The 26,927-nt window shown below is 40.6% G+C and overlaps 1 protein-coding gene across 12 annotated transcripts in view; it reads right to left on the bottom strand.

Moving 5' to 3' along the window:
- Positions 1–6,851: 6,851 nt before the first annotated feature.
- nrxn3b (neurexin 3b) overlaps positions 6,852–26,927 on the bottom strand; it is a 449,304-nt gene continuing 429,228 nt past the window's right edge. For 8 of the 12 annotated variants that reach the window (XM_072444613.1, XM_072444588.1, XM_072444579.1 and 5 more), the window contains 2 exons: positions 23,434–23,512; positions 6,852–9,292 (listed from right to left, as the gene is read on the bottom strand). In XM_072444613.1, the coding sequence (XP_072300714.1) occupies positions 8,355–9,292; positions 23,434–23,512 (1,017 nt within the window). In that variant the 3' untranslated portion in view covers positions 6,852–8,354. Of the gene's footprint in view, positions 9,293–11,462; positions 11,982–23,433; positions 23,513–26,927 lie in introns of those variants that run through there. The other 4 variants (XM_072444649.1, XM_072444640.1, XM_072444622.1 and 1 more) reach the window with 2 other exon arrangements.

Genomic DNA, 26,927 nt, shown 5'->3' on the forward strand with positions numbered 1-26,927 from the left:
GGCAAGCAGTGATTGACCAATACAATCTAAAATTACAGCGTGTCACAACTATATTTAAATTGTTCTGAAATATATCCAAATAACCTTGTTTTCCCCTCACTTCTGCTGCTGATGCTTGGCTGAAGTCACTGTGTCTTTTAGTGGCCCCAACAGGCCGCGGAGTAGTACTGCACAGGAAGCTTGGTTCTTCTTATTCCCCTTTTCATTCAGAGGTCCGTTCTGCTCTGCTCTCTAATATGAGTTTTTAGAACCAGAGCAGATAGCAGCTTCTTTTTTAGGTCTGCACATGCTCTGAGGACCACACAGCCTCAAACCCATGGATCCCATGGTTTTGCCTTAACTGAGCATGTTCAGAGGAGAAGCAACAGCAGCGCCAAGTTTCAACAAACTGACAAACTTATCTTTTAGAGACAAGTCTGTGTTTGTAGCCAAGGCTCTGTTCATGTTTATAATGAATAGACATTAGTTAGTCATTTAGTAACATACAGCCAGGGCCGGCCCAGCCTATAAGCGAACTAAGCAGCCGCGTAGGGCCCCGAGGCGTTAATAGGGCCCCCAATCTGGCAACCCGTCTTATGAGAAGCGCAAGCGCAGCGTGCGCCACTAGTGTAGTAGCGCTGCTGGCGCGGCAGCGGTAACATATAACGCACAAACCGCATTTATTTGTAATGACAATCTGGCAACCAAGACACCAAACCTGCGCTGATTGGGCAACTTCATTGTGCGCGAGGAGAACGAGAGCAAAACATAAACACAACACAACGTGGTCCTCATGTCCAGAGGAATATATCCCCCCGATGCCGAAAAACGAAAGAAGAAACTTCTTGACGATGTAAAGAAACTGCAAACTCAACAACACTCTCCAGGTATTGAACTTCTCTTACAAAGAGACGGTTAATGCTGCTGTTTGAAACAACACGATTCTGTCACATTAGTTCGCTCAGGCTGGAGGCGACGAGAGCTCTGCCCCGCGCAAAATAATATGTCTGAATGAAAGATAATAAGCTTCACATTTACACCAGCCCGGGAGTGTTAGCTGCAGGTGAGGCCGGTGAGGGGCCTCTATGCCCCGGTCACCAAGAGGCGGAGATCCGGTCCGGACGAGCGTTGTCTTGTCCAGAACCTCTGACGTGAAACTTTGGAGTGAACAGTGTGCGGCCCCTGTCCCGGGCCCCTGTCCCGGGCCCCTGTGCAGCCTCAGTTAGAGATGAGCGGTTTGAATTTGCGTCCCTCTCTCTCACATCACCATGTGTGAGATCAATCGTGACTCGTGATGTCTGTTTTACTTTGACTTCTTAAAGTGCAATGAGAGGAACGTAAAGGTTTATGCACGTAAGGTCCATCAGCCAATCACATCGCAGCATTGTTTCATGCAGGAGTCCAGTGTGTGATGTTCTGATCAGAACAAACATTTATATTGTAATTAACTTTTAATAGAGCAATAAAACATTTCAATTTATTTAAAAAGCATCATTAGACTATTTGTTATAAATTATAATAAATTGATAGTGAAAAATAACCAGACATATTATGATTGCGTCTGTTATAGAATAATACTATATATTTTTATACAAAAGTGGCAAAGCTGCAGAAATGCAGTCTCTTCACTATAGCTAGGTTTGGACCTTCACTTCTAGTTCTGGTCATTCTCTGGGAATAATATGTTTGCACTGTTTTATCAGTGTTAATTGTTAATCAAGCAATGCTTATGCCATTTGTTTAATTTAATATAACTTGTTTTGTCACTTTGGCAAGAAGGAACAGTTGGGAGCTGTAAAAGATAAATTAGTAAGGATAACTATTACTTTTACATTTTCAGTTAAAATGAATCAATTTGACCATAATTATTTTTCATAGCCAATATTGTATTGAGTAATTAAGTACACTAATGTATTAATAACTGGCTTTAATCATTTTCTCCTGGCACAGTTTCATCACATCATCATTTTATAGCATTACAACCTCAACATTTTACTCTTACTTTAGCCGGCTGGACCACATTAAAATGCACCAGAAGACCCAAAAAAGGTCTGAAAATTTCTGGGGGAGGGCCCCCAGACCCCCCCTGTTCATTAGTTTAAACTAATGTGCTAATGTGGCTGTCGACCCTTAACGCCCACAAATACGCCCAAAAACATATCTGAGACGTGTGTTATTTGTACAGGGAGTAGAGGTGATGTCAGCGGAATACCAAGTTGCATTGTGGGATTCAAGTTATCAATATTTGAGCTTGTGAGGTGTTGAGAATAAACTAACTGGCAAACAGATGCCCTGGAGTTTTGGTGAACTTTGTTTGCGTTGAAGAAAGTTCCCATATGTGAATTGTTTACTGACAATGGCAATAAAACTGATTCTGATGACGTGGTGAGGGGCCCCCAAAAATGTTTTCGCTTAGGGCCCCCTGAAGGCTTGGGCCGGCCCTGCATACAGCACTAATTAGTGTAATGAATTGGATGGTGAAGTGAGCTTATTTATTCCAGTCATCAATATTTACAGGTACAGGAGTAGCTCAGTAGGAAAGGCGTTTGCCCTTCACGCGGGAAGGAAAATGTTTTTTCACTTTTGCGTGCAAATGTTATCTACTAAATATTGATGAACACCCTGAGTCTGCCTTCCCATCCATAAAAGTGACCACACACTACTGGGGAGAGGGCCTTCTCTGTGGTCGGCCACAGTGGGGCCCCTCTGGCCCCGCCACGTCCGAACAGCTCCCACAGAGGAGTGTTTGAAGTCCTGTCTTAAGACCTACTTTTATTCTCTGGCCTTTAATACTGTGTTTAAATTTGATGGCTCTGCCTTTTGGTCTATTTTGTTGTCTTCTTTTATGTATTTATACAAAGAGTGATAATGATAAAAAAAATAAAAAAAAAATCCTTGTCATGCAGTCTGACATACAGAAAAATGTGTTAGACTTTGGTTCAAAGTCTAATACATTTGTCATCCGTATCTTAGTGATAATTTTGTTTCCTGCAGCTAGAAAAATGTTCCAAAGGTGTTGTGTCCATGGCTGGAGTTTTGATCCCAAAAAACTTAGTTCTGCACGCAAGAGGGATGATGGTATAAAAGACAGTCTGCAGCGCTTTATTGGTCTCCAATATTTCTGAGTTACAGGACTCAGTGGTCTCCTGGCAACCACAGCTGCTCCAACAGTCAGTGTTTCCTTGTTGTGAATAATGAGCACTTTGATATGATGTTATGAAGAAATGTGAGATATTTTTCCAACAAAACTCTCTCTGTGATTTTGTGATTCTCCACTGAGATGTACAAACACTTTCCCATTCTTCATCCGTCAAAAAAAAGGTCCTCCTCTTTCCCATTTTTGACTTTGTAGAATGTAGATTATTAATGCATGTATATAATTTCAATATTTTTGTTTGAAAGTTGCGATTTATAAGCCTTGATAAAAATTTCAGTCTGAGAATTTATAATGATCATTACTTTTTTAATTTATTGGTTATAATATCTCCTTATTTATAAAAACCTATAAAAGTCCTCTTTCTCCAACATATGCTTCAACATATCAAAGTAATTGTCTTTACAATCTGGGAACATGTCTATACCTTCTAGTTTTCCAGACCTTAAATCTCAGACATGTGCAGTTCTCTGTAAAACTGTCATGAGCCAACCAGCTTTTGCCGTTTTATTTCAGATAATAATTAGCGTAAATCTGGTATTTGAGCTGAAGGCTAAGCAACATCTGATGACATTTGATGTTGTGCTTCTGGTAAGATTTAGTGATCGCTAAATTCTTTATTATTATTATTAAGGCGGACACATATATGTAAAACAAAATGTCTTATTGTTTTACAAATCATCATTTGTGATGGAACATTTCATTTGACAAATCTCCAGCATCGACCAAGTGATCAAGTTTGAGCAATGGCCAGAGAGAAGTTTGGCATCCACGATTGTCTATGGGGTTCATGTTATTGCTTTGCCTAGAATGTTCCACAGTATGGCATTCAACTTATGTTTTTCTATTTATTCATTACAGGGGTTTATTCCTGTAAAATCCCTCTGAAATCATCCGTTCTCTTGAGGTCACTTCTCCTTGGTCAGGTCAATAGCTGTGTGTTTTTCCTGATGTGGTGTTTACGGTCAGTGGGCTCAGTCAGTTCTGGTCATGTCTTTTCCTCTCCGCTGCTTTTCTGAGACTTCCCATGTTTACTTAAACCTTTTTCAAACCGGACATAGGGATGGGAGGAGTCAAAACAATTTTAATATAGCATGTTGTTTTTCAAAATGTACACCATAAAGACCAGATTATTTTCTACACTTTTCTGACTATTAAGTTCCATATATACCTCGAATCATTAGGAGTTTGGCATAATTAGTTTCAACTTAGCCCCGGAAAAATTATAAATCAAGCCATTTCTGTGAGTGGTGCTGGAGTCACATACAGTGCCACAGTAATTACATTTGGAACAAAGAATACTGACATAATGATAAATACAGCAGCATAATAGGGGCCTTTTTTACCATTATAGGGCCTTAGATATTTCTGTTTCCAATTAATTGCCAAAAAATGCATTGTCCCTTTAATAAAAATATAAAAACATACAACAAAGTACTGTTCCATATGTAAATCGAAATGCGTTAGCTTCAAATTAAGTATATCAAACAGATCACCTACTGTCACAGGTCCAATGTAATGCTCGTGTTAAAGTCCTTTGTATGTTGTTGTAAATTGTCCTTATGAAGCAGATTCATCAGTTCATTTGTTTGTTCAGGTCAGTGGTCGGTGCTAAAACGCCTGAACCCTGTGAACGCTGCACATTCAGAGCTTCTGCCGTCAAAAGCGGAGCACATTTTAGCAAAGCCATTAGCAAATGTAAATTATTTTTTCTGTCAATTAAGATATGAATTATCCCGTCCACATCCGCGGGATTGATATAAGACTTGTGCTAATTTGACTAAAAGGAAAAAGAGTTGTTACGCACACAAAATTCAATCAATCAGCCAACAACTGTGTAAACAAATGGCTGGTGAATACCAAATAGATGGAACCGAAAGAGACAGATACATGAGTAAACAGCTTCCCGTCTGTTTTAGAGAGAGATATTACTTTATTTGTCAATGCGTGTTAAATAGTACGATGGTTTGAACGCTCTATATTCTGTCCCTGCCATAGACGGCGCATTTCAAAATCATATTGTAGGTTTGTTTAGGTGGTAATTATGTTTCTGTGAAAATATAAAATACATCATTTTTATAGTGTAGTCTTTATATTGTTACTATTATTGACATTATCTCTGCAGTAGAAAATATGAGGACCACAGTAAACATTCATTCTCAACGTGTACGCTGAGTAAAGTGGGTGATAACACAATAATTATGATCAAATGTGTTCAGTTAAAGCAGACCGTCTCGTTAAAAGAAATACAGACAATTCCGTGACATGATAATTCGTAGTTTCGGTGTCATTGCTTTGAAATAAACCACTTGAACCTAAATGATAATACAGAAGCCTTTCCTACCTGCAGCTGGTGTCCCGCTGATACTTGTGTGTGAAAACAGTGATTGACAATAAAATAATCACTGTCAGGGTGTACTTATATCAAGAGTATGCTATATAAAAAATAATAAAAATAAACAAACTAGAATCTTTATTACCCTCTTTATTACCCTTATGTCGTCACGTTTTATTGTATTTTATTTGAAGTAACCTTTAAAACCTGTAGAAGTAGTTTCCTACGAATCATACATTGACATCCATATACTTCATAGCATTACAAGTATTATCTCTTTAATAAACAACTATTTTGAGTTGACCACAGTAAGTCTTGCGTTAATTAAATGGAAGTAGAAAATAATTGCAGCGGAATAAATAAAGGACAAATGTTACATTATGTGTTGCAGCCAAATAAGAGGATAAACAGACACTTAAACACGTAAGTACAAATTCCTTGACATTAATAGAATTTGTTTTGTACTTTATTTTCCTGTCATTACGTTGACCTTTGCAAAAACACACAATGTCGTTTTAAAATAGAAACCATCAGCCTGGACACAGAGGCATCATTACCTGCAGCTGGTTTCCCGCTGGCCCAGTCTTTCCGTTCCCCGCGGCCGAACCAACCAGTTAATCCAGTCGTGGTCGCCGTGGTCGTTGTGTGCGTCGGACAAACTCACACGTGCGCTACATCGATGGGCTATTGCGAGCTAATGACCAGTTCCTTGAAGGCCCATTTGCACGAAATATGAACGGCGTTAAAAGGGAAATGGCGAGAGCAGGCGCGACCGGTGTCGAGCAGCTCATAACCTGACCATATGCTCGCGCCAAAACTCATTCAAGTCAAAAAGGAAAGACTTGTGAATGCTATTCGGACCCGCAAATAACTACCTTTCTCTTGTTGCAGCAGTGTTTGAATTTGCATAACCATTTAAAGGTAAATGACACCGTTGAGATTGAATAGAAATGTGTGCGTTTAAAAAAAATCAGCATGGAGAAGATGAGAACATTTAGTGACTATCCTGAGTTATCGTTCTTGTCCTACAAAGCTGCATGTGACACTCACAGAGTAATTTTGGGAACAACAGTTTTATTTTTGGGAATTGCTCGGAGTCAAAGGAGCATCAGACAATAATAATAACACAAAAAATGAAATATAACGTGACTATAATGACTATAGGACTTACATTGATAAAATAATACATACAAAAACAACATACTGTCAGAAGAGGATGTAAAAATGTGAAATAAGACTGAACAGAAATACAGTAAATAACTATGCAAAAAAAGAAAAGAAACGAAAAAGACAAAATGTTGACGTCACAGTTTTCTGTAAAAATCAAAACAACGTGTGAACACATATTTGAAGTCATTAAGGTGCCAGCAACACGTCTCCAAATCCACCATAATCTTTCTTTATTCACTTGTCATAATTATTTTTTTTAAATTTCCATTAAAAAAATAAAGAACATGAAATTAATTTGTAAAGAAGTCCCTAATACAACATACGAAGGAGGTGTTTCCGCTTTGAAATGTCAGATTTTCTTCAAATATTTCTGTGAAATCTAGACAGCATTTGCACCCCTCATAAACAAATGTACTATGTGTTTGTCTTCAGGCGTTTGCTGCAAATGAAGAGATATGATCTTCTGAGATGTTGCTACAGCGGTGAAATCAAATCTAACACAAGAGCGGAGCGGCAGTAAAGGAAATCTGTGTTTTCTGAACAAATATTGACTGGCAAAGTACAACGGCTATGAAGTAATAAAGATGTAAACATGTTAGCGGTTTTGTCGCGGTCGAACTAAAGAATCTACAGCCAAACAATTGAAACGTATTTTTCGAAAGGTAAAACTGATCATGTTTTTTTCCTCTGAATAAAATGTAAAAAAAAGCCAATGCACTTAAACAGGATCTCTCACACTCACAAACTTTTCGCATTTTTGGATGCCATATGCTCGAAGTCCACATGTTCGACAGGTATTTGTAACGAATGTATCACGCTTTACTCATCTTAACTATTAGGAATGATCTCATAAGACTGAAAGATTACTAGATGGCGCTAAACAACAGTTAGCGTTTTAACTAGTGGACATCTTAGTTTTATCATTGTCTTGATGCAGAAAGTCGTAGCCAATTATACAAAAAACGAACAAAATCAAGATTTTTTGGGCGTAATTTGTCTAATTAAATGCAATGATGGGTTTACGGTTGTCTAAACGCGTATGTACGGAAAGCCCAACAGCTCAAAATACCTGCCGACATGTGAACTAGAATCACACATCAGGAAACATCAGGGAGCAGTCTAACCAAGGGTCGTCTTGGCAACCCACCATTATCTTAGAAAAAAAAACTCAACGTAAAAAAACAAAAACAGACTGGTTTAAATACACAACCTCCATTTTCATCTGTGTTAGCTACATTAAATCAAATCGTTTGCAGGCTCTTCATGACGTCCGGCCTTTCCCCGTACAATCATTGTTTCTTGAGGTCCCTCACTTACACAGATGCCAGCACCACGTCACATACACCTCACATGCAAGCTCAAAATGGCCCAATGACACTGATCGTATTTTACAGGGTTAACAATGGACAGAAGTACGAGGGTCACACGCCTCGCACAGTCACGGTGAGGGTTTGCGTCGATGTCAACAGTGATGTTTTATTCACACTACTAAATGTCTCCGGAGGGGACTCCTTAAAAAAGTTTTTTTTTGAGTCCCGCTAAATTTGCACTGCGTTAATTGTCCGTAATGGTTACAATAGTGTGCTTCCAGGAGTTCTTTTGGAAACATTAGTTCAGTTCAGGAGATCTTGCTTTTTTAATCACAGCTGCCAATATGGTACTGTCTAAAAAGTTTATATATCTCCAGCTTTTGTGTGTTGTAAATGACTACATTTTCTATACATAATATTCCTTGTCCTTGTCTTTCGGTCTCTTGCTACCGCCGCTTGCTTTGGCGCTACCGCTGGGTGCTTTCTCCTTCACCACAGCACCATTGGTCTGCGCCGAGTTGCTGATGTAGTTGCGTGTCTCGTCCACCTGGTAGGAACCCTCGTCCCTGTTCCTGTACTTGTACATGGCGTAGAGTAAGATAAGGATGCAGAGGGCGGCGGCCGAAACGATGCCCACCACCATGCCTGTGGTACTGCTGGACTCCCGGATCACCTCAGAGGCCCCGGCAGGAACGCGCCGGACGATCCCAGGCACAGTGGGCAGGGCCACCGGTACCGTGCGCAGCATGGGCGACGTGATGAAGGGCCCCCGCGGTTTAGTGCCATCTGCATCGAAGGCCGTGGGCAGGGGAAGCAGAACAATGTCCGGCTGCGGCGGTTTGACCTCGCGATTGTTCATTTTCCCCGCCGGCAGCTTAGGGGGCGTGTCTGAGGGGACCGCCGGAGTGCCGCGGGGGTTGAGGACAGGAGAGGAGGGTGTAGTCCTACCTGCCTCAGAGGCTTTGCTAGGCCTTAAGTCCTTGGACTCCCACTTGGGCGCGATAGCTTTGTAGCCGCCTTCATAGGCCGACGTGGTCAAGATCTTATCTGTTACCAGGGAGAAGGTGGTGTAAAAATCTTCATCGTCAGTCGGGGGCAGGCTAGAGTCGAACGCCTCGCCAGAGCCAAACCCCGAAATCACCATGCCATCATCACCATCAATATCACCATCACCATCATCACAATCATCGCCGCCTCGGTCCGACAAGCAAGGTACCCCCGCCTCAGTGGCCATGGTGAGGACGGGGCGGAGGGTCGGGGGGAGGGGGATGAAGGGAGAACGGGTGAATACAGAAGGGATGTCTATGGGCTCCTCAACTAGCACGGGGATCACTAGCTCCCCTCCTGGAAACCAAACAGAGAAAGAGAAGTGTAAGAAAGCAGCGAGCGAGTGGACAGAGCAAGACACAAGTCACACAGAGTCAGAATCCAAAGAACGTAAAAAAAGCAAAACCCAACAGAGGAACAGAGGAACTGAAGAGAAACAATAAGAAGAAACTGAAAGGACTAGACCAGTGCAAAAACAATGAAACTCAGAACCAAACAAGACCCAACTTAAAGAAAACAACAGCCATAAATAAAGTAAACATTGCATCAAAAGGCTTTGAGGAACGCACAAGGGAGAGCCATCTAAACTGTCACACTCCAAAAAGTATCTAGGTGAGTTAACATTGCTTAAATTAAGATTTTGTCTTGATTTGAGCAGATTTGACTTGACAAGTAAAATTATTTACCAATGGAACAAGACTTTTTGTATTTGAAATAAAAGAACAACATCTAGTTCCACTTTGACAAAGTAAATTAACTGTTTTAAATCTTATGTCTTCCAAATTCTTGCCATCCAAGAATAAATATCTTCTTCTACTGCTCGATCATTTACCTACACATGTCGAATTTGCTCAAAGCAAGAAAACATGTTCTTATTTCAAGTATTTTAACTCATAGATATGACTTTTTGCTGCGTAAACCTATCCACTATCAGTCTGTTGTCTGTGCTTTCTTGTAAATTTGCCTGATCCCGCTGCATATTTTTCCACCTTAACGGCACGTTCAGTTTTGTTTAATTTATCCAAGAGTAAGCTCTGTGAATTCAGAAAGCGGGACAGGGATTTGTTTGCCATTCATATGCGAGCCGCCGGGCCCGACAGCGAGTTAAGTGAAAAGATAGTGTTCAGTGAAGCAGTGTTTAACCCGGCTGACCCGCACGACCAAACAAACGCTCTCACCTGCAGCCGGGCCAAACTCTGAGAACCAGAGTGTCTAGAGCGAGCGCGCCATCGTTTATACGAGCCTGTTTAAAAGTTTGAAAGTCACACTGAGGCGGGAGAACAGGTCATTGCTACGTTTACGGACCTTTTTTAGTACCAATATAATTTAGCTTTAATGACATCTATTCACATTTTCAACATACAAAATACATAATTCAAGTTTAATCTTAATTTGAGTGGATTTGACTCATTTTGATTACTTGATTGACCTTGTTTATTGTAAGAACATGGGTTTACATCAAAATATAAACCTTAAATTGAACATATTTGACTAGTGCAGACTTTACTTATTTAGTTTTTAGTTATTTGACTTGTTTTGGCACGTTTTCTAAGATATTGCTTAGTTTTCCCCCAATTTAATCTAAACGCTGGACTTGAAAATATAAGTAAATTTCTTACCCCAATGGTAGATTAATTAATTAACCCTTATTCATAGTTTTGTAATCAGAAATGTGTAAAAAATCTAGGTCCAATTTATGTATAAAAGATTCATATTTTGAATTTAAATCATTATAATTTATGTAGATAATATAGTTTAACGCAGAAATATCCATGACACTGGTTTACCTCGTGCATTCTGTATTTTTTGCACAATTGAAATCCTTCCTTTCCGTGTTATATACCTGCTTCGACCTTGACTGTCTAACATTGTCCTAAGTGGGCTCCCCTATTTGTCCTGGCCTCTTGCCTTTTGACCCCTGAAGGGACCACGATGGCACAAAGTCGCACAGCAGTTCAAGTACACGTGAATGTTTGCCTCAGAGCAGCTGTTTGGTCCACATTCGAGCTGTAAAAGGTGTAAAAACACTTTTTTGAGCATGCACTTCTTAAAGATGGGCCCGTTTAGAGGCGTAAAGCGTGGGAAACATTCAGATATATCTTGAAGCTGCTTATCCTCTTGCCAAGGCGGCTTTGTTAGAACATTGCAAAGGCACAAACGGGGCACTATAAAAGAGATGCAAACCTTTCGGAACATTAAGGAAAAACAAACAAAACTTGAAATTAAAGTGAAATTAAAAGTCAAACCAAGGCAGAAATAAGTAAGGCATCGCAATAAGAGTTTAGAGTTAGAGCAAACATTGTAAAAAAAACATTCACAAAGTAAAGCCACAGATAGAGCTATCCAGAAACAGGGATTAGTATAACAAACGAAAAAGAAATTTGAGCTTGGGAAATGATAAAAGCCTACGAAAACGTTGTCAAAAAGGAAGAAAAGCATACCAGTCAGTTTTGTCAACTTACATCAACAAATTGCCCGCATGATTTTGGCAGGAAGAAAACAAAAATTTACAAAAGAAAGTTGTGTAAGAATGCTTTTGGACAAGAATTTTCCTTTTTTTAAACTTTTTTTTTTTCTTTTTTACAACTTCTGATTAAGTAGTATATTATAGCTCTGTATTTTCAGACAGGATGGGAGGCAACGACACATACATCCACACATCATGACATGAGAAAATCTTCACCATTCTGTTCTGGGGATATATCTTTTCTTTATATAAAAATGTTATATACTTTGATAGATAAGTCTCTCCGTTGAGTGTCTCGATGACGTCTTTTTTTTTTTTTTTTAAATTTCCAAAGCGGTATGGCTGTACAGTGTTTCTAGTAAAGGGGAGTTGGGTTGAGGGAGAGGGTGTGACTGAAAGGGGGTGGGGCCTATGAACAGACTAGGAGGGTAATGACATAGATGGGGGTGACAGTGTACATCAGTTGCCATGTCCATGTAAAGGCGGCACGGAGCGGTCGGACGGCATTTGAGCTTTTGGCTGTAAGGAAGGGATGGGAATATACAAACAATGAGCATAAACATGCCCATCTACAAAAGAGAACAGCACTCTCAACAATGACAGTTTTACAAACCCTAAGCTGCAACTTCTTTTGCCATGCACCAAAGTATAGAGTCAGTAATTCAAATTTGCACGTAGCTACGGTGAAGAGTTCAAGATTAGCGTAGAAACAGTTCGGAAAAATAGGGTCTACTTTTGGAGGCGGCCTCGCTTTTTTTCTCAGTGAAATCATCGAGATTCAGATCGACTTTCGAATGCGTGCAAATTCTCTACGGCTGCCCAATGGGGGGGGGGGGGGGGGGGGACATATTCGGAAAAGGTAAACGGCTTTCACTGAGAAAAAAGGAAGCAAAAGTGTCATACGGGACAAAAATTCATTAAACATTTCTATACAGATCCTTTAAAATTGGAACATTTTCAGAAAGTATAAAACAGATATAAACATATATGCGCTGGGACATATATGTACAAAAAATTAGACAAGAAAAAGAAATAGATTGGCAAGCGAGAAAGAAAGAAAGAAAGAAAGAAAGAAAGGCATTTGAATTTTCCACAGTTTCAAAGATGAACAACCAGAGAGCACACACTGAGGCAGGACAGGTCGGGGGACAGTTTGTAGGCAAAGTGTCACCACCTCCAGTTAACTAATAATAAAATGCTCTTATTATTAGTAACAGATTTCTCTTGTTAGTATTAAAACACATGACAGGGCGTGCAATCTGGATGTACGTCAAGGAAAAAAAAACAAGGGTTAAGAAATCAAAAATATCGGACATGGTTTGTCTGATTGGATTTTAGTTCCGCTATCACAAGTTGGGTTAATGCATGCGTTAAGTAAGTTGCATTTAGGGAGAGTAATATATACATTAACAGTTACGGAGCAAGCAATGGGTAAAGTGATAAGGGAAAGGGGGAGGGGCATAGGAAGGTCAAAGGTAAATAACAGGAGGCTGCAACCAATGGCTGTGGGCTGCATCCTTCTTTCAAAAGACACCATTCATCAGTCGCTAACAGGGAGCGCTAGGTGATAAATAAGCCACATTATAAGGCATTTAAGCTAGCAGCGATCGCTAATTAATCAAGGGGTGGAACGCTACGGTAATTAATGGGCTGGTTTTATTAAATTTTGTGTTTAAAACCAACAGCCTTGGCTTGACAGAGGGAGAGAGGAAGAGAGGGAGGAGTTCCACAAAGAGGCTACACATTCATTTGGGCGTTGAAGTTAAGGGGATCTGAAAGGCACATTTGTCTTCACGTATCGGAGACGGAGAGTCTGTGCAGGATGCCGACGGGAAACCTGATTTATTAAGCGCTGCTGAGAGTCGGAGGGGTATTATGTAAAGGATGTGGAAAGTGTCATTGGCGTGGGACGGTGTGTTATCGGTTGTGGCGTGGTAAATGTGGGTTTTCTGACGGCGGATTTGACAGCAGCGTCAACGTGAGCGTGTTGAGGGTTTTTCTTTTAAGCGTTCACAAACTATTGCCACTATAGGTCCATTTGTTGGTCCAGATTGTTTCAAGAAATGTGAAAAAATGTAATAATGTAAGCATATTTTATACAATATTAGATCAACTCTGGAGCACGGCAGCCATCTTAAATCGATCAATCAAACTGGTCATTTCAATGTTCACGATACTGGACAATAACGTGTTTTGACATTTTACAAAATAAAACCATAGTTAATCTAGTTTTTTTGAGAAATTCTTTGGTATTCTTTGTGGCATATGTCCACTGTATCTCTGTCAATTATTTTCATTGTCTTTCGTTTGGCATTAAGTGTTAAATTCTACCCAGATACCATCACAATTGAATACTTTTCCCTCCATTAACTTTCTTGCCAATTATGTGCCAACTCTACCTCTCTGGCCTGGGACCGTTCAGTGAAAACATCTTCCGCTCTTGCTGCAGGACAGATAATATTGTTGACCTCAAAATTAGGAGATTTCACTGGAGGCCTTATTTATCTAATGCCGCCCTTGCTGTCTTGGCCTTGTTGACGTCCTTTCACTCCATTCGCCGCTAACAGCTTTCGGCGACTGTTAGCTTTGTGTTAAATCAACAGAGCACTTTTTTGAGGGGAAGAAGGTCTCGGGTAAAGTCCGCGTGGAGGACCTTGAGGTTTGGGCAAACAGTATAATCCCGTGTAAGCCCCAGCAGAAGCGTTGCACATCTCACGTGTTTCCAAACCCGAGCAAACAACGCACTTCCTAATGGGTTTGCTCAGCCAGATTGAGTTTGTTTTGCGGACTCCTAAAGTTGGATGGGGATTTCATTGTAATCCTCTGCCTCCCCAGTATATAATTCTCCAGTCCACCAGGCTACAAACACTTTGGTTCTTCCTATTTTCAAAGCCAAAACCACTGATTAATACATTATTTGCGACTGTTGCTTTCTTCTCTACCCTCAGCGTCGATAACATAAAAAAGTGATTGTGATGTGCAGCGGAGTGGACGAAAAAAAAAATCATTTGAAACTGGCAGAACAACGGCACGAAACAAATTGAATTCTATACTCCGACACAAGGCGAAGGCTGCACTGCCTTAAGTAAACATAACTGAACTTAAATGGGCGGATTGACTGGCTAGCTCAGCAGCTTGGAGGCTACACACGCGTGGAAACCATGAAGCAGCACTTTCTCTTCACTTCCCCGGGCTGATCCGTGCGTCCCACCACTGTTTGCTGAGGTTTCTGAACGGTGGGTTGAGGATTTCACTCCTTAAAGGTGGGAAAAAAAATAAAAAATCCTGCACCAGCATCAAATGTGGAGTCAATGGGATTGCAACATGGCAATTTGCGCAGGATTCGCCGGTTTGCCGACCTTAGAATCCCATTGTAGTTGGATGCATTGTGCCCAGAGCCCTTGCTTGCTAGGGCAGATTAATTCACCACCACCCATGACAGGTAGCGGGGCTGATTGCTAGCACGGACGCGGCTAAGGATTACGTTCTATGCATCGGTTGGCATCCCTTGCCTTAAAGAGCCTCGCACTTTACCCTGCCATTAAATCATCTTATCTCCGCTGCACACATGCCAGCTAACAGGGAGAAGTCGAATTTCTCACAGACGGACGGTCATTCATTTTCTTTCCTCAAAAAGTTGGATAATGTTTCATTTGCGGCCCGAGCGAGCGGGAGATTCACTGCTGCCAGGGAAGAATTGGAAAGAGAAAATGTCCAGAAACTAGACGTGGGCAATATGACGCCATAATACTCGACTTCTGACTGTTGCTTTTACTGTAAATAGTCTCAGTTTTCTTTGTAATGTCTCAGATGTGTTGTAGGGATGTCAATGTTTACGTAATTCTATACTAAAAAGTAAATTAAAAAGCTTTTATATCTGTCCGTTTATGTCAGCCAATCCTATCAATGTAAGTGGATTATTAATTTATCAACTGGACTTTATCATTCTGAAGGTTTGATTCCATAAAGAAGAGGAACTGTTGTTTCTCTTTCGACTTATTCATTGTTTTATGTTGCACCGAATCACCAAGACAAGTTCCTACGTTTGTGAATTCTGTTCATTGACAACGGTAATGAACCTTTTCTGATTCTGAATTGTCATCTGTTAGACAATATGAAAGAGAGAAAATGAAGTATTTTACATCCCACTGCTGCAAGGAAATTGTCTGACTTTTGTTGTAGTGAAAAGAAAAAAATGTAGAGCTACATTTTTGTCACTATCGCCCAGTGTCCCATGGCCGGCTCGATCCTACTCCTTCACCGCGGGGCACGGGAGGAAGCACTGGCATATTAAATTGGCATCTTGCACCAGGCGTGGCGACTCCGGGCCCTGTCAGATGCTCCATTTGCCGTACAGCTATTAGGTGTGTCAGCTGGATAACCTTTAAAGTGATCTGAGGGCTGCGCCGGGGTGTCACCGCGGCTGATGGGGCTTGACGGAAAACCTGGGAGGAGAGGAGACCCGCTGATCCGTGCCCATCATAGCTCACACTGAACCAAATACACTTGTCTCCTGCTCTTCATAACACGGCGATGAAGAACTCACATGACACACGCCAGTCCGTTTTATTATCAGCCGCAGATTTGTGACTCGGTGGATCCAGGAGCCGTAATGCGCGCTGACAGTCCGACCGGTTACACGTGTGCGCCGATTTAAGGGCCACTCAATCAGGCGATGATGGGGCCGAGGCTTTACTAGGCAATCTGCTAAGACTCCAGAGCAACAGCGGAGCGTAGGTCAGGACTTGTGGTCATTTTCTCAGGCGTGATGGTCAGGGGTGGGCAACGTATCAAAATGTAGATAATATTGTGAATGTTTTTTTTTTAAATATGCAAAATTATATACTAAAAAAGCTACAAAAAGAGCTGATTAAACAATTAAATTGAATTCAAGTTGTGTTGTAAGAGTTCCGATCAGGGTAAAAGTTGATACTTCACATTTGTCTCATAGTTAAATCTCAAGTAATGCATTTAAAGACACGTTTTGACACGTTTACGTTGGATTAACATAATATAGTCTGACTGTCGTTATCGGGATACTCCCAAAACACTGAAATATGCATTTTTGTCAATATTGTTATTTTTGTAATTCATTGTCTTTAACATATTTCCATGGAGACAAGCAGGTTGCAAGTAACAAAACAAATCTGTGGAGAAAAGAGCGCTCACACTCACAGTCTGAATGCATATTTACAGTATTTTGAATGCATTTTAGAAAACACCTGTAATTGAATAAATGCAGGATAAATAAGGGCAGAAAAGGTACATAGTGAACCTTTAACTTTTATCCTATGACCGAAACATACGTAGTTCAGTTCACGCCAAAGTCTCCAAACACTGGAACCCTTTTATATCTTATCTATTGTACTTACTGTGACTATTTGTGTTTGTATGGTCTTTTTCTAGTGTTTGATAGTCGAATAACAAAGGCAGAGTGGGATCAGAACTGAATGTAACTGAACATTGATATTTTTAAAGTAGAGATAATAGTAGTAGCCACATGGTTTTAGGCTGCTTCACTGCACCTGCCAAATTAAATTCTTTGGGAAATCGCTCTCTAATGCTTCACTTTGTCGACTAAGCTCCTTTCTTATCTCCAACTTCTTCCTCTGAGTGCACGAGTGAAATATTTGTTTTGCATAATCCTATTAAAATTTATATACAGATGTTATCAAAAGTTGAGCATGTGTCGAATCCCCAAAACAAACTGATAGCTGCATAAAATTGTGTCGATTAATTCACAAAGACAGGAAATTGGCACTAGAGATGGCAATGTATTATTTTACAGCTGCTTTTCCTCGACATCAAATGTTTTTAAGATGCAAATGTGTTGGAGTTTATTTAAAAAGCAGGCGTCGGTTGGCTGTTCGGCGCTGAGCAGATGATGAGCAGTCCCGCTGTTGCTCAGAATGAGTCGAATGATTCCCATTGATGTAAAACTAAAAGGCCTGTTGTGAAGCCGTGTCAAAATAGCTTCACTGTGCGGTGCAGAATGACAGAGGACATCAATTCTCCCAACACGAAAGAACTAAACTAAAGCTGTAATCAACTGTATTTGTTCCACCTACGGCAGGTTAAAATGTTCTCAAAGACAAGTGCACACATTTGAGTGGCTATTTTGAATTGCTTTAAATCCGGGGAGAAAAGTTTGATGTGTTCTGTAGTGGAATATTCAGATTTATGGAAATCATTTGCATCAATTATGAGAGTGTAAGTACATATTAATCACAGAATTGCTCTGATTACACGGTAATGACAACCTCCAAAGCCGTTAATCACTGTGAAATGAAATCATAAATTGGCGTAGTGTTTGCTGTTCTACAAAACGCGAACATCTCGTATTTATCATTGACAGGCTGTAGTTTCTGAGCCAGAGAGTGGAAAATGAGATTGTGGAGTCTTCTTTAAAGGTGCACAGGTGCACTGTGTAACGCAGGGGTGGGAAAACTACGGCCCGCGGGCCACATGTGGCCCGTTTGTCTTTATAATCCGGCCCGCCAAACATGCCAAGCAATATTAAAAAAAAATAATAATATTTTAAAAAAAAATTTTTGCCCTTAACTGTCTGTCTGCACTTGTATCCTTAATAAATATGACGCGAAAGGAATAAAATAATAGATTCAAATAGCCTATATTTGACAGAAAAGTGATATTTTATTAGATTTTTTCACACCAATGATTGCAGGCCGGCCCTCCGCTACTTGCATGGATTCGAATATGGCCCTCGGAGATATTGCTGTGCCAAGAATCTATGTTGCATTTAGTCAATTCCAGGTGTTTTTATTTCTCAAAAATACCTTTAAAAAGTGTTAACATGCATTCTAGTGTGTGCTCGCCTCTCCACAGTTCTGACCTGTCACTTGGCCTGCTGGTGCCTCCCGATTGTCCCCATAATGCCATAGTGGGGAACATTCACACGGTTCATGATGTAAAAAACAAAACTATTGAATCAAATATTGGTAGATGGCATGATTTGGAAAAATATTATTTGGTTGGCAAAGGTCTTCCTTTTACCTTAGTTATAGTAACATGTTTAGACATTGTACTCATTTTAAACGTGCTTTAAAGTTTAAATATATTACACTTCTAAACACTTTTTAGACATTGTTAGTGTAAATGTGTGTAATGTTGGTGGTGTGAATAAAACTGTCATTGCTAGTTTTAAAGCAGAAATGTGGAAAATGATTTTAAACACGCGAGTAACGATAACGTTTTCTTATGGCGTTATTTTGAGGTCGCGTCCATCACATCTCTGCACAGTATCAGCCTCTTGTGGAACTCCATGGGGGGGACATTGCGAGAAGGTAAATGTTTAACAATTGTATTTAAGACACAGACAAACACAAAAGACGACAACAACAACAACCAACACGCAGCGAACAGTCACTGCCGCGCTGTTGGCTCTCTACAGACGAGACAAGCAGGCACCAGCACAAGACAAGGCATTCAGGACTCCCACGTAGCCCCTAGCAACACACTGACATGTAGTAGACGCCAGCTGGGGTTATGGGTGGAGAAGCACACAAAATGGCTGCCAATCGAGTGCATGCTGAAGCAACAGGGGCAAGTGGGTTACAGGAAGGAGGGACGGGACGTTAAAGGCTACGGTATGTGCTAAAAGTACAGTCCAGTTACATTGCATGCCACAAATACCTTCTACTTGGAACAACAGATAGAATAGAAAAACAGATATACTTTGTGGCAATAAAAGTCTTTTTTATGCCATCCGCAATTCAAACAAACATGTATATGCAGAAAAGGCGGTAGGTAGGTAGGTAGGTAGGTAGGGAGGAAAGTAGGAACGAAGGAAGGTGCTGGGATGGGATGTGGAAGTGGAAAAAGGGGCGGGGCAAGTGAAAAGGAGGCGGGGTCACTGGGGATAGGTACACGAGGGAGTCATTCTTTCACACACAACTTTCTTGAGGCCAAAATTAAGGGGTGATGGCAAGAAAAGATTTTGTTGCCGTTCGATTTCCCTAAAATGGAAAAAAAGGGGCGTGGCAATGGTGATGAAGAGGGTTGATTCCGGGGGGAAAAGGGGCGGACGTCTCTCTTTTTCTTTTTTTTTTTGAAGCCACAATAAAACACAAACTTTCATGATGGCGATGAGGGAGCGAGGAGGGAACTTTGAGATTTCTTTTTTTTTTCCAACCACCAAAAGTTCATGCGGCACAAGATGAGGTAAAAAACGAGAGGAGCGGCTCTATCCTGGCTCGGGAAGATGATGGTGACGACGGTGATGGAGACATGGTGATGAAATCATAACATAACAACAACCAAAATGTAACAAAAATACACGACACCAACGCAGTCAAACCCCTCCCCCCCGCCCACGTCAAGCACTCAAACCCACCCAAACACGACAAAACAAACTGGAAAATCGGACCCAAGGGAAACGGATCCGGATCGTCACACAAGAGAGATGTTCAATGTGCAATCACGGAGGAGGAAACGAAAGCAACACAAAAAACGTCATGGCATGCAAAAACCTCAAACGTCAGGAAGCGGGGCGAGGAATGAGGAGATGAATTTCTGTGTCAACATGGAGGATGTACAGAGTGTATGAGTGTGTATGTGCAGTACGCAGCCACGCCCACAGTGCTACGGTACGGGTCTGTTTGGATACTAGTGTCACCAAGTTTCCTCAAATTAAGTACATTTGTTCACGATGCAGATTTTTGTATTCACACTTTTGTCATATTCTACATAACATTGATTTTAAAGAGATAAATGCGTTTCAGAATTTAGTTACCATTTAACTTTGAGTTGATGCCAAATGGGGAAAGATGAACAATTTTTTTTTAACTTTTACTTGAGTAGAGCTATAGATACATGTGCAAAAAATTAAATAAAAAAGCTCAAGTAAAAGTGGTACAAAATCTAGGTAAGTAAAAATTAAAAGACCAAAAGAAATCTGTGGTTAAATTATGTGATTTTGATAGAGAATTGTGCAGATATTTGGTCCAGAGAAGCAATTCAAATCAATTTCTCTTATTTTTCTGGTGAATTTTATGTGAAACGAATCCTTTTACGCAGGATGTCGCCATAAACGTGTTAAAAATAACATCTCAAACCTTATGAAAAGTACCTTCTGCTTTTCAGTTAAATTCAAGAATTTAGTGAAGTGAAAGTAAAGTATCTATTATAAAACGACTTAAGTAAAGTATAGATGACTAAACTTTTTACTGACACACTGTTCTTTTACTTTTGAACTTTGCTTTGCAGTTCATATTTGTACATTCTGTTTTTGTGCACACGAGCATGACATTGTGAAAGGAATGGCATACGACGTGGCCACATTATTGTTCTCTATGGTCTTTTTTATAGTATTAAATATAGTAGAAAATCAGTCACAGTTTAGAAGCTCTCATAACACCTCAAACAACTGAATCTATTTATGCAAATGTGTCATGTTAGCTTGTACATTTTTTAAATGGTTGAATATGTTGACAGACTTTGTATGGTATAGACTAAGTCAAGGAACCACCAAAGTAGAAAAGGTCTGTGCAGCTCCGCACCATAGCACTCCAGTGAAAACCAGGCTTTTTTGAGGGGAGGGTACCTTATTTTAAGTAAAAAGAAACTTTTTGTTTCACTATCATTTTGAGAACACTTGGGTTTGAGCCTTTAACAGTCGAAAACATGCTGCAAAAATGTCTATTTAACACCAGTCATTTTAAAATTAGTCAAACCATTTGCGTTCAGAGATAAAGAGCCTAACTTTGGGGAAAACGCTTTGTGCTTACATCAAACAAACCTTAAGTACAAGGAGCCAAACATGGTCAGAATTCCAAGGAACAATGGCTATTGCGTGGCGATAAGGCCACAGAGTAAATAAATGAGGAATATTGCAGGATGAATATTAACATTTCAGGCCGAGCTTCACTCCAAATGAACACAGGGTTTAATATCCGCGGTGCTGTGTGAGCGCTGATAACCAAAGTGCAAGGGCAGGGCATTGTGGGAGCCTGATTATGGGCTGTGAAAAGTGGACATATGCTGGGTGCTAAACTCAGCCATATTTAGCCAGATTAATGCTGCGTCAATTAGCGGCCCGTGATGGCGCTCTGAAGGACAGTGAAGCAATCAAATAGTCTCAGCTGTTAATGATTCGCTCTGGGCCTAAGGGACGAGGCTTTTCACACGGTAAGCTAGTTTTTATTGGGCGCACAGTTTACTGTGCAAAGAAGCTCTGTGTGCATTTCTAAAGCAACAGAAACGCGGAAAAAAGACATTTTGGAATATTTACTTTATAATGATGACTACTTTTTGGCAATTTATGCCATTACAAGATTTGTTTCACCACAGAAAAATACAAGTTTTGACAAACTGCATTAAAATGTCAAGAAAACTATTGATATAGTCAGAAGGAGGGCGAGACTTGTGAATTTAAAGATCACGCTACATCCCACATTTTTGTGTGAATATCATTAATATCATACTTTGGAGTGGATATTAATTATATATTACTTGATAATAAAATTAGAACTTATATAATATTGAATTTGTAAATATTAAAGAAACTACGATTATTTTGGATGGAAAATTACATTCTGTTGTCTGAAAAAGTGTATATTATACATTATGTCAAACCCAAGTTTCCTCAAAACCTTTTTTCGACGCCATTTTTCCTAAAGGCTTTTTCCTTCCTGACCCGCTGAGTCGTGTCATTCACTTTGATCTGACCACAAAGTGACCGGCCTGTGGTGTGTGTGTGTGTGTATGTGTGTGTGTGTGTCTGTGTGTGTGTGTGTGTGTGTGTATGTGTGTGTCTGTGTGTGTGCGAGGGAAAGGGAGAGAGACGATGTACACAGAAATTCGAGGATATCTGTTCTCTATTAGAATGTTTCAGGGCAAGCCTCCGACGGAAAGAAAAAACAGTGGTACAAACAAGAGTAGAGAGGAGGAGGAGAGGGGGGAGAGGCTCTGTTGCAGGTATATAGACTGCTACATATCACAGTATCTCGGCTGAAAGCATCTTTGTTCTCGGAAGAATCTCAAAATGTATCTACCGTCAGAAAAGGACGCACACAGCAAGAGGAGATCAAAACCAGGTACAAGACAGATACATTTTGAAGCATCAGTGCGGGCGACATGAGGCTTGATACTAATTCGGGACTTTGAGTAAAAAGTTTGGCTCTCCACCGAATGCTGAGAGCACAAAATTAGTATCAACGCCCAGTCATGTCTGCGACCAATGGCCCCATAGCTAAGTGTAACTTGCATTTCTCACAGCTGGGGTGCTCGCTAAAGGGGCTCGTCTGTGTCAATATAATGAGGGGTCTATCCAGTGCAGGGAATCACCAATAAATAAGATAAGATATTCCTTTATTGTCCACACATGGGGAAATTTCATAATAGCTACTTAGTATAGATAAAATGCATTTTTCAATAAATAAATAAATAAAGTATTTACAGTTCTACAAAAATATAATTCCTATTTTTTAATTACAGTCATTTTGGGTTGAAGAGGTTAAGTTAGTTGCTACTCATTCAACTGAAAATGCAAATTCATCATATAATCTGCTTGTGAATATGGTTTAATAGCACTACCTCACCCTCCGTGCTGGTGGGTTAAAAGTAAACTACTTCAGTGACCTATTTTTTTCCCCAATTTTTTTTTGATTGGAAATGACATGATCTAAAATGACAGATTACTTCATGTTTCTGACCATGCTGACCATACGCCTGGCAATCTCAGCTGTCCATATATATTATCTACATTGTCACCTATGTCTTTTCGATATACACTAATGCATCCAACTCCAGAAGTCTCACCTTCACATTCCAGTATTTTAGATCAAACAACCCTAAACCTGCGGTGGCAAGAGAGCAGGGGCCTTTTGAAGTTACACTTGAAGCTCACATGGGACCTGATGCTAAGAGGAGAGGCTCCTCGGCAGCAAATCAAAGAAAAGAAGGAGGACTAGACCAAGTAGAGAGCAAGCACAAGTCGACACACCCATCCCACCTGTGTGTCCCGAGTCGCACTCGTCCAAGTCCTCGTCGTCACTCGAACACTCCGCCGAAGAAACGATGTCATCTGTCGTCTGTGGAAACACAATTACACACAATTAGAAAGAAGGGAGTTGCATCATTGTTGGATTTGTTCTTTTATGTATGGATTTGTATCTTGTGCCAAAGACTGACAAAAAAAGGATTGACTCACTTAAACCCAGGTGGATAGAAACGTCAGCAATGTAATATATGTATTATAGATTTGTTTTCAAAGTATTCTCCTCAGCAAAGTCATTGATGGTGAAAAAGGGAAAGAGATGGAGAGGTTGAGGAGTCAAATGTTAACGTGGCAGAAAAGATGGGACAATGAACAACTGAAAGAGACTTGAATGGTGATTGGTAGAAGAGGCTGTGATGAGCTAACAGCACGAGAAAGGTAAGAACGAGAACTGCAGTTTTCATGGTTAAAGTGCGTATGACGTAGTTGCGTTCTCATGTTTCTCCAAATATCACTTTGTTTCCTTTGTTAGTGGTCAATATTTATCGTAGTTTTATAACAGTCAAGTTGCAGTTTGTCAAGAAAGTATGACAAATGTAACTTTCACTTTAAAATTTAAAGTAGAGCTAGACAAAATCCCTCTGTGATGTCATCAATAAGCGACACACCATCAAAAATACACTTCACGCACAACAGACACAATTTCCTGACAGTTTAAGCAAAAATAAAGGTGTCATCAGGCATTATCAATTGTCAAATAATAACTATTGTGTAATTGGTCTGAATGTCAGCCCTTGTTTACAATCTGGTTGCCAGGTAACGGTTGTGCCATTATCTCCACCTGTGCTGCTGCTCATGTTCAACAGGGAAGTACAATTGTACATGTCACCGAAATTGTCAAACTGGTGGAAAACAGGCAGATTTGTTTGCAAAATCTTAAATACAACCATATTCTCTGAGTTTTAGTGAAATGTGTTGTTACGTTACATTTACCCTTCAATATCATCACAAACATAGATACCAAAATGCCAAAAGTGTGGCATATCTATGTGAACACTTATCATACTTCACTTGTCGCTGCTGATCTTCTGGTCCACTCGTCCACTATACTGGCCATGTCTTAGCACTGTGGCAGGGCAGTGTGAGTGTTCATCTCCCCTCAAGGATATCAGCTCCGGCCCAGGCCTCTCCGCTCATCCCCTGGCCTCCATGAATCACCCGGCAGTCAATCATATTTCACAGTGTTTATCATTCTTCACTTTATGTGCTTTCCACCTCCGCCAATAATTGTTTTCCTTCACCCCGCGCACTGTGCCTCCCCTTATTTATCGCCGCTCTCGTCTTGCAATCAATGGCCCTATAGCGCGCAAGCACCGGTCCAGATTTGTGCTGGCAGGGTGCGAGCTCGGGACCGGGCGGGCGGGGGGGGGACGCTAAGCATGAACCAGCAGCAATGGATTATCTACAGCTTCCAGTCCTGACAATTCTGATTTATCCATCCGCCCCATAGCTTTTTCCCTCCTGGGTCGAACCAAGGAGGACAGGAGGGGTGGCGGGAGGCGGTCGGAGGTAGCGTTGATGTAGGGCGGGTGAGGTTGTATTTCAAGGCGTGGTGCGACGGGGCAGCCAGTGTTTATTAGAATGAATCAGCGTGGCGATAAAATAAGCCCTGTCAGTGCTTTGGGGTTATGAAATCAGAGCGCTGATTGAGTTTTCCAGCGTTGGCCCGGGCGCGGCAGCTCTAAATATCATGCGCACTGACAGACTAATGAAACGCTCGCACTGCAGCCGATTTCAACAGGCGGGGAGAGAAAGGCCGTCTGCTTCCAGCTCGTGTGTGCGCCTTAGACGGGGATTCTGGGGCTACACGTGCTTATGTTGCTCTGTGCAGTGATGGGAATTTCTCAGCAATTCTAACTAGTTATTCAAAACGACATGGCGGAAATTGGACATCTTTACTCCATTTTCGGAATTTGCCCTTTGTCTCGTCAATTCATCACCGATCAATCCTTTTAACAAAAAAGGATATTCAATCAAAAATAATGCCTATTACAAGAAGCTGAAATCCATGACTGGAGTATGCCATTAGCACATATACTATCCAACACTCTTTTCTGTTATTTGGGTCGCTTCTCCACAGACCTGTAACTTTGGTTGGTTTCACCCCATGAATTATGTCTGCAATGCTTTTTACTTGCTTTACCCGTACGTTGTTTTAAAGTTGTGAATAAATAAAATGAATCAACTATCAAGAACGCTAAATGGTATACTGTGAACGGTTTTAGGCAAAGCAATAACATCCCCATGGAGACAAGCAAGTGGTGAACCCTCAAACCAACCAAAAAAAGTTACAACGAGCAACTTTAATATAAAAAAACAGCCACAATCGCATATGTTTAGCGATAAAGTCCATTAAAAATGTCCATGTTTGCGTCATGTTTTACGTATCGTTGTAAGAAGGCACTATAACCTCTCATGCAAACAGACTTGTGATGTCTTGACTGTGTAATCAGAAGTCACAAAGGCTGTTATTTTCACTACATCTCATAACTCCATAATGTGCTCCAGTGCCATTTACTCCAAAGGCGAAGAAGATGGATGCCTGTGACTAAATAGCTGAAAAATACAGCCTCTCGGAAAACATGACATTATTTATTGAGACCACATTATGGGTGTAAAAGTCTGGGTTATTGCTGAAAGAGGGCTTATTGCTTGTTATTATGATGGCGGCAGATGTGGGAGGCAGTGAAATGGAAAAGAAGATTGGAAAAAAAATATATATATAGATCTATCTACTTCATATTCTGTTCCAGTCATTTCAAACTGCTGACCATTGTGCCATAACCCTACATCAAGCCCAAAATGTCATAGTCTCGTTCGCCTTCGATTCTCTGAAAATATTTTCGCAGCTCCGTTGGCGGGCTTCACCCACTTGTGTAAAACATGCTTGTTGTGGGAGAAATGTGAAAATCCTCAAAGAGTTCAATTGCAAGGACAATGTTCTACAGCCAAACTACCATCCACAAAAAGGCAAAGACCAACAGTGTCTATATTACGGGAATAGGAGAACATTCTCACATTCTCTCATTCTCACGATGGGAATAATGGCTTGATCGATCGAGCCATATCGATGTGTCCTGGTCTGGCCACAGTTTGGTCCTAATGTAGATTTGTTCTGGTCTCGTTCTGGTCTTGGTCTAGTCCAGATTTAGTTCCGTGTTTAGTCACAGCTTTTTTGTTGTGGTGATTGTACAAGTGCTTTTGCAGTGGAGGGTCTGACACATACTTGCCCCCATGGAGATATGATTTATTTTTACGGAATGTTCCACATTATAGCATTAAACATATCTATTTCCATGGACATAAGTAGGTGATGTCACCAGGGTAGTTACAGGTCAGGTGACCCCACTCAATGTAAGAATTATGTCAAGGTAATTGAATAAATGGAAAATAAAACATGTACATTTCTGATAAAGCAAGAACATCTCTTTGGAGACAAACAGATGACC

This window comes from Eucyclogobius newberryi, unplaced genomic scaffold (assembly GCF_026437365.1).
Source record: "Eucyclogobius newberryi isolate DKJ021-1_F unplaced genomic scaffold, fEucNew1.0.hap1 SCAF_1, whole genome shotgun sequence".
Classification (NCBI taxonomy): Eukaryota; Metazoa; Chordata; class Actinopteri; order Gobiiformes; family Gobiidae; genus Eucyclogobius; species Eucyclogobius newberryi.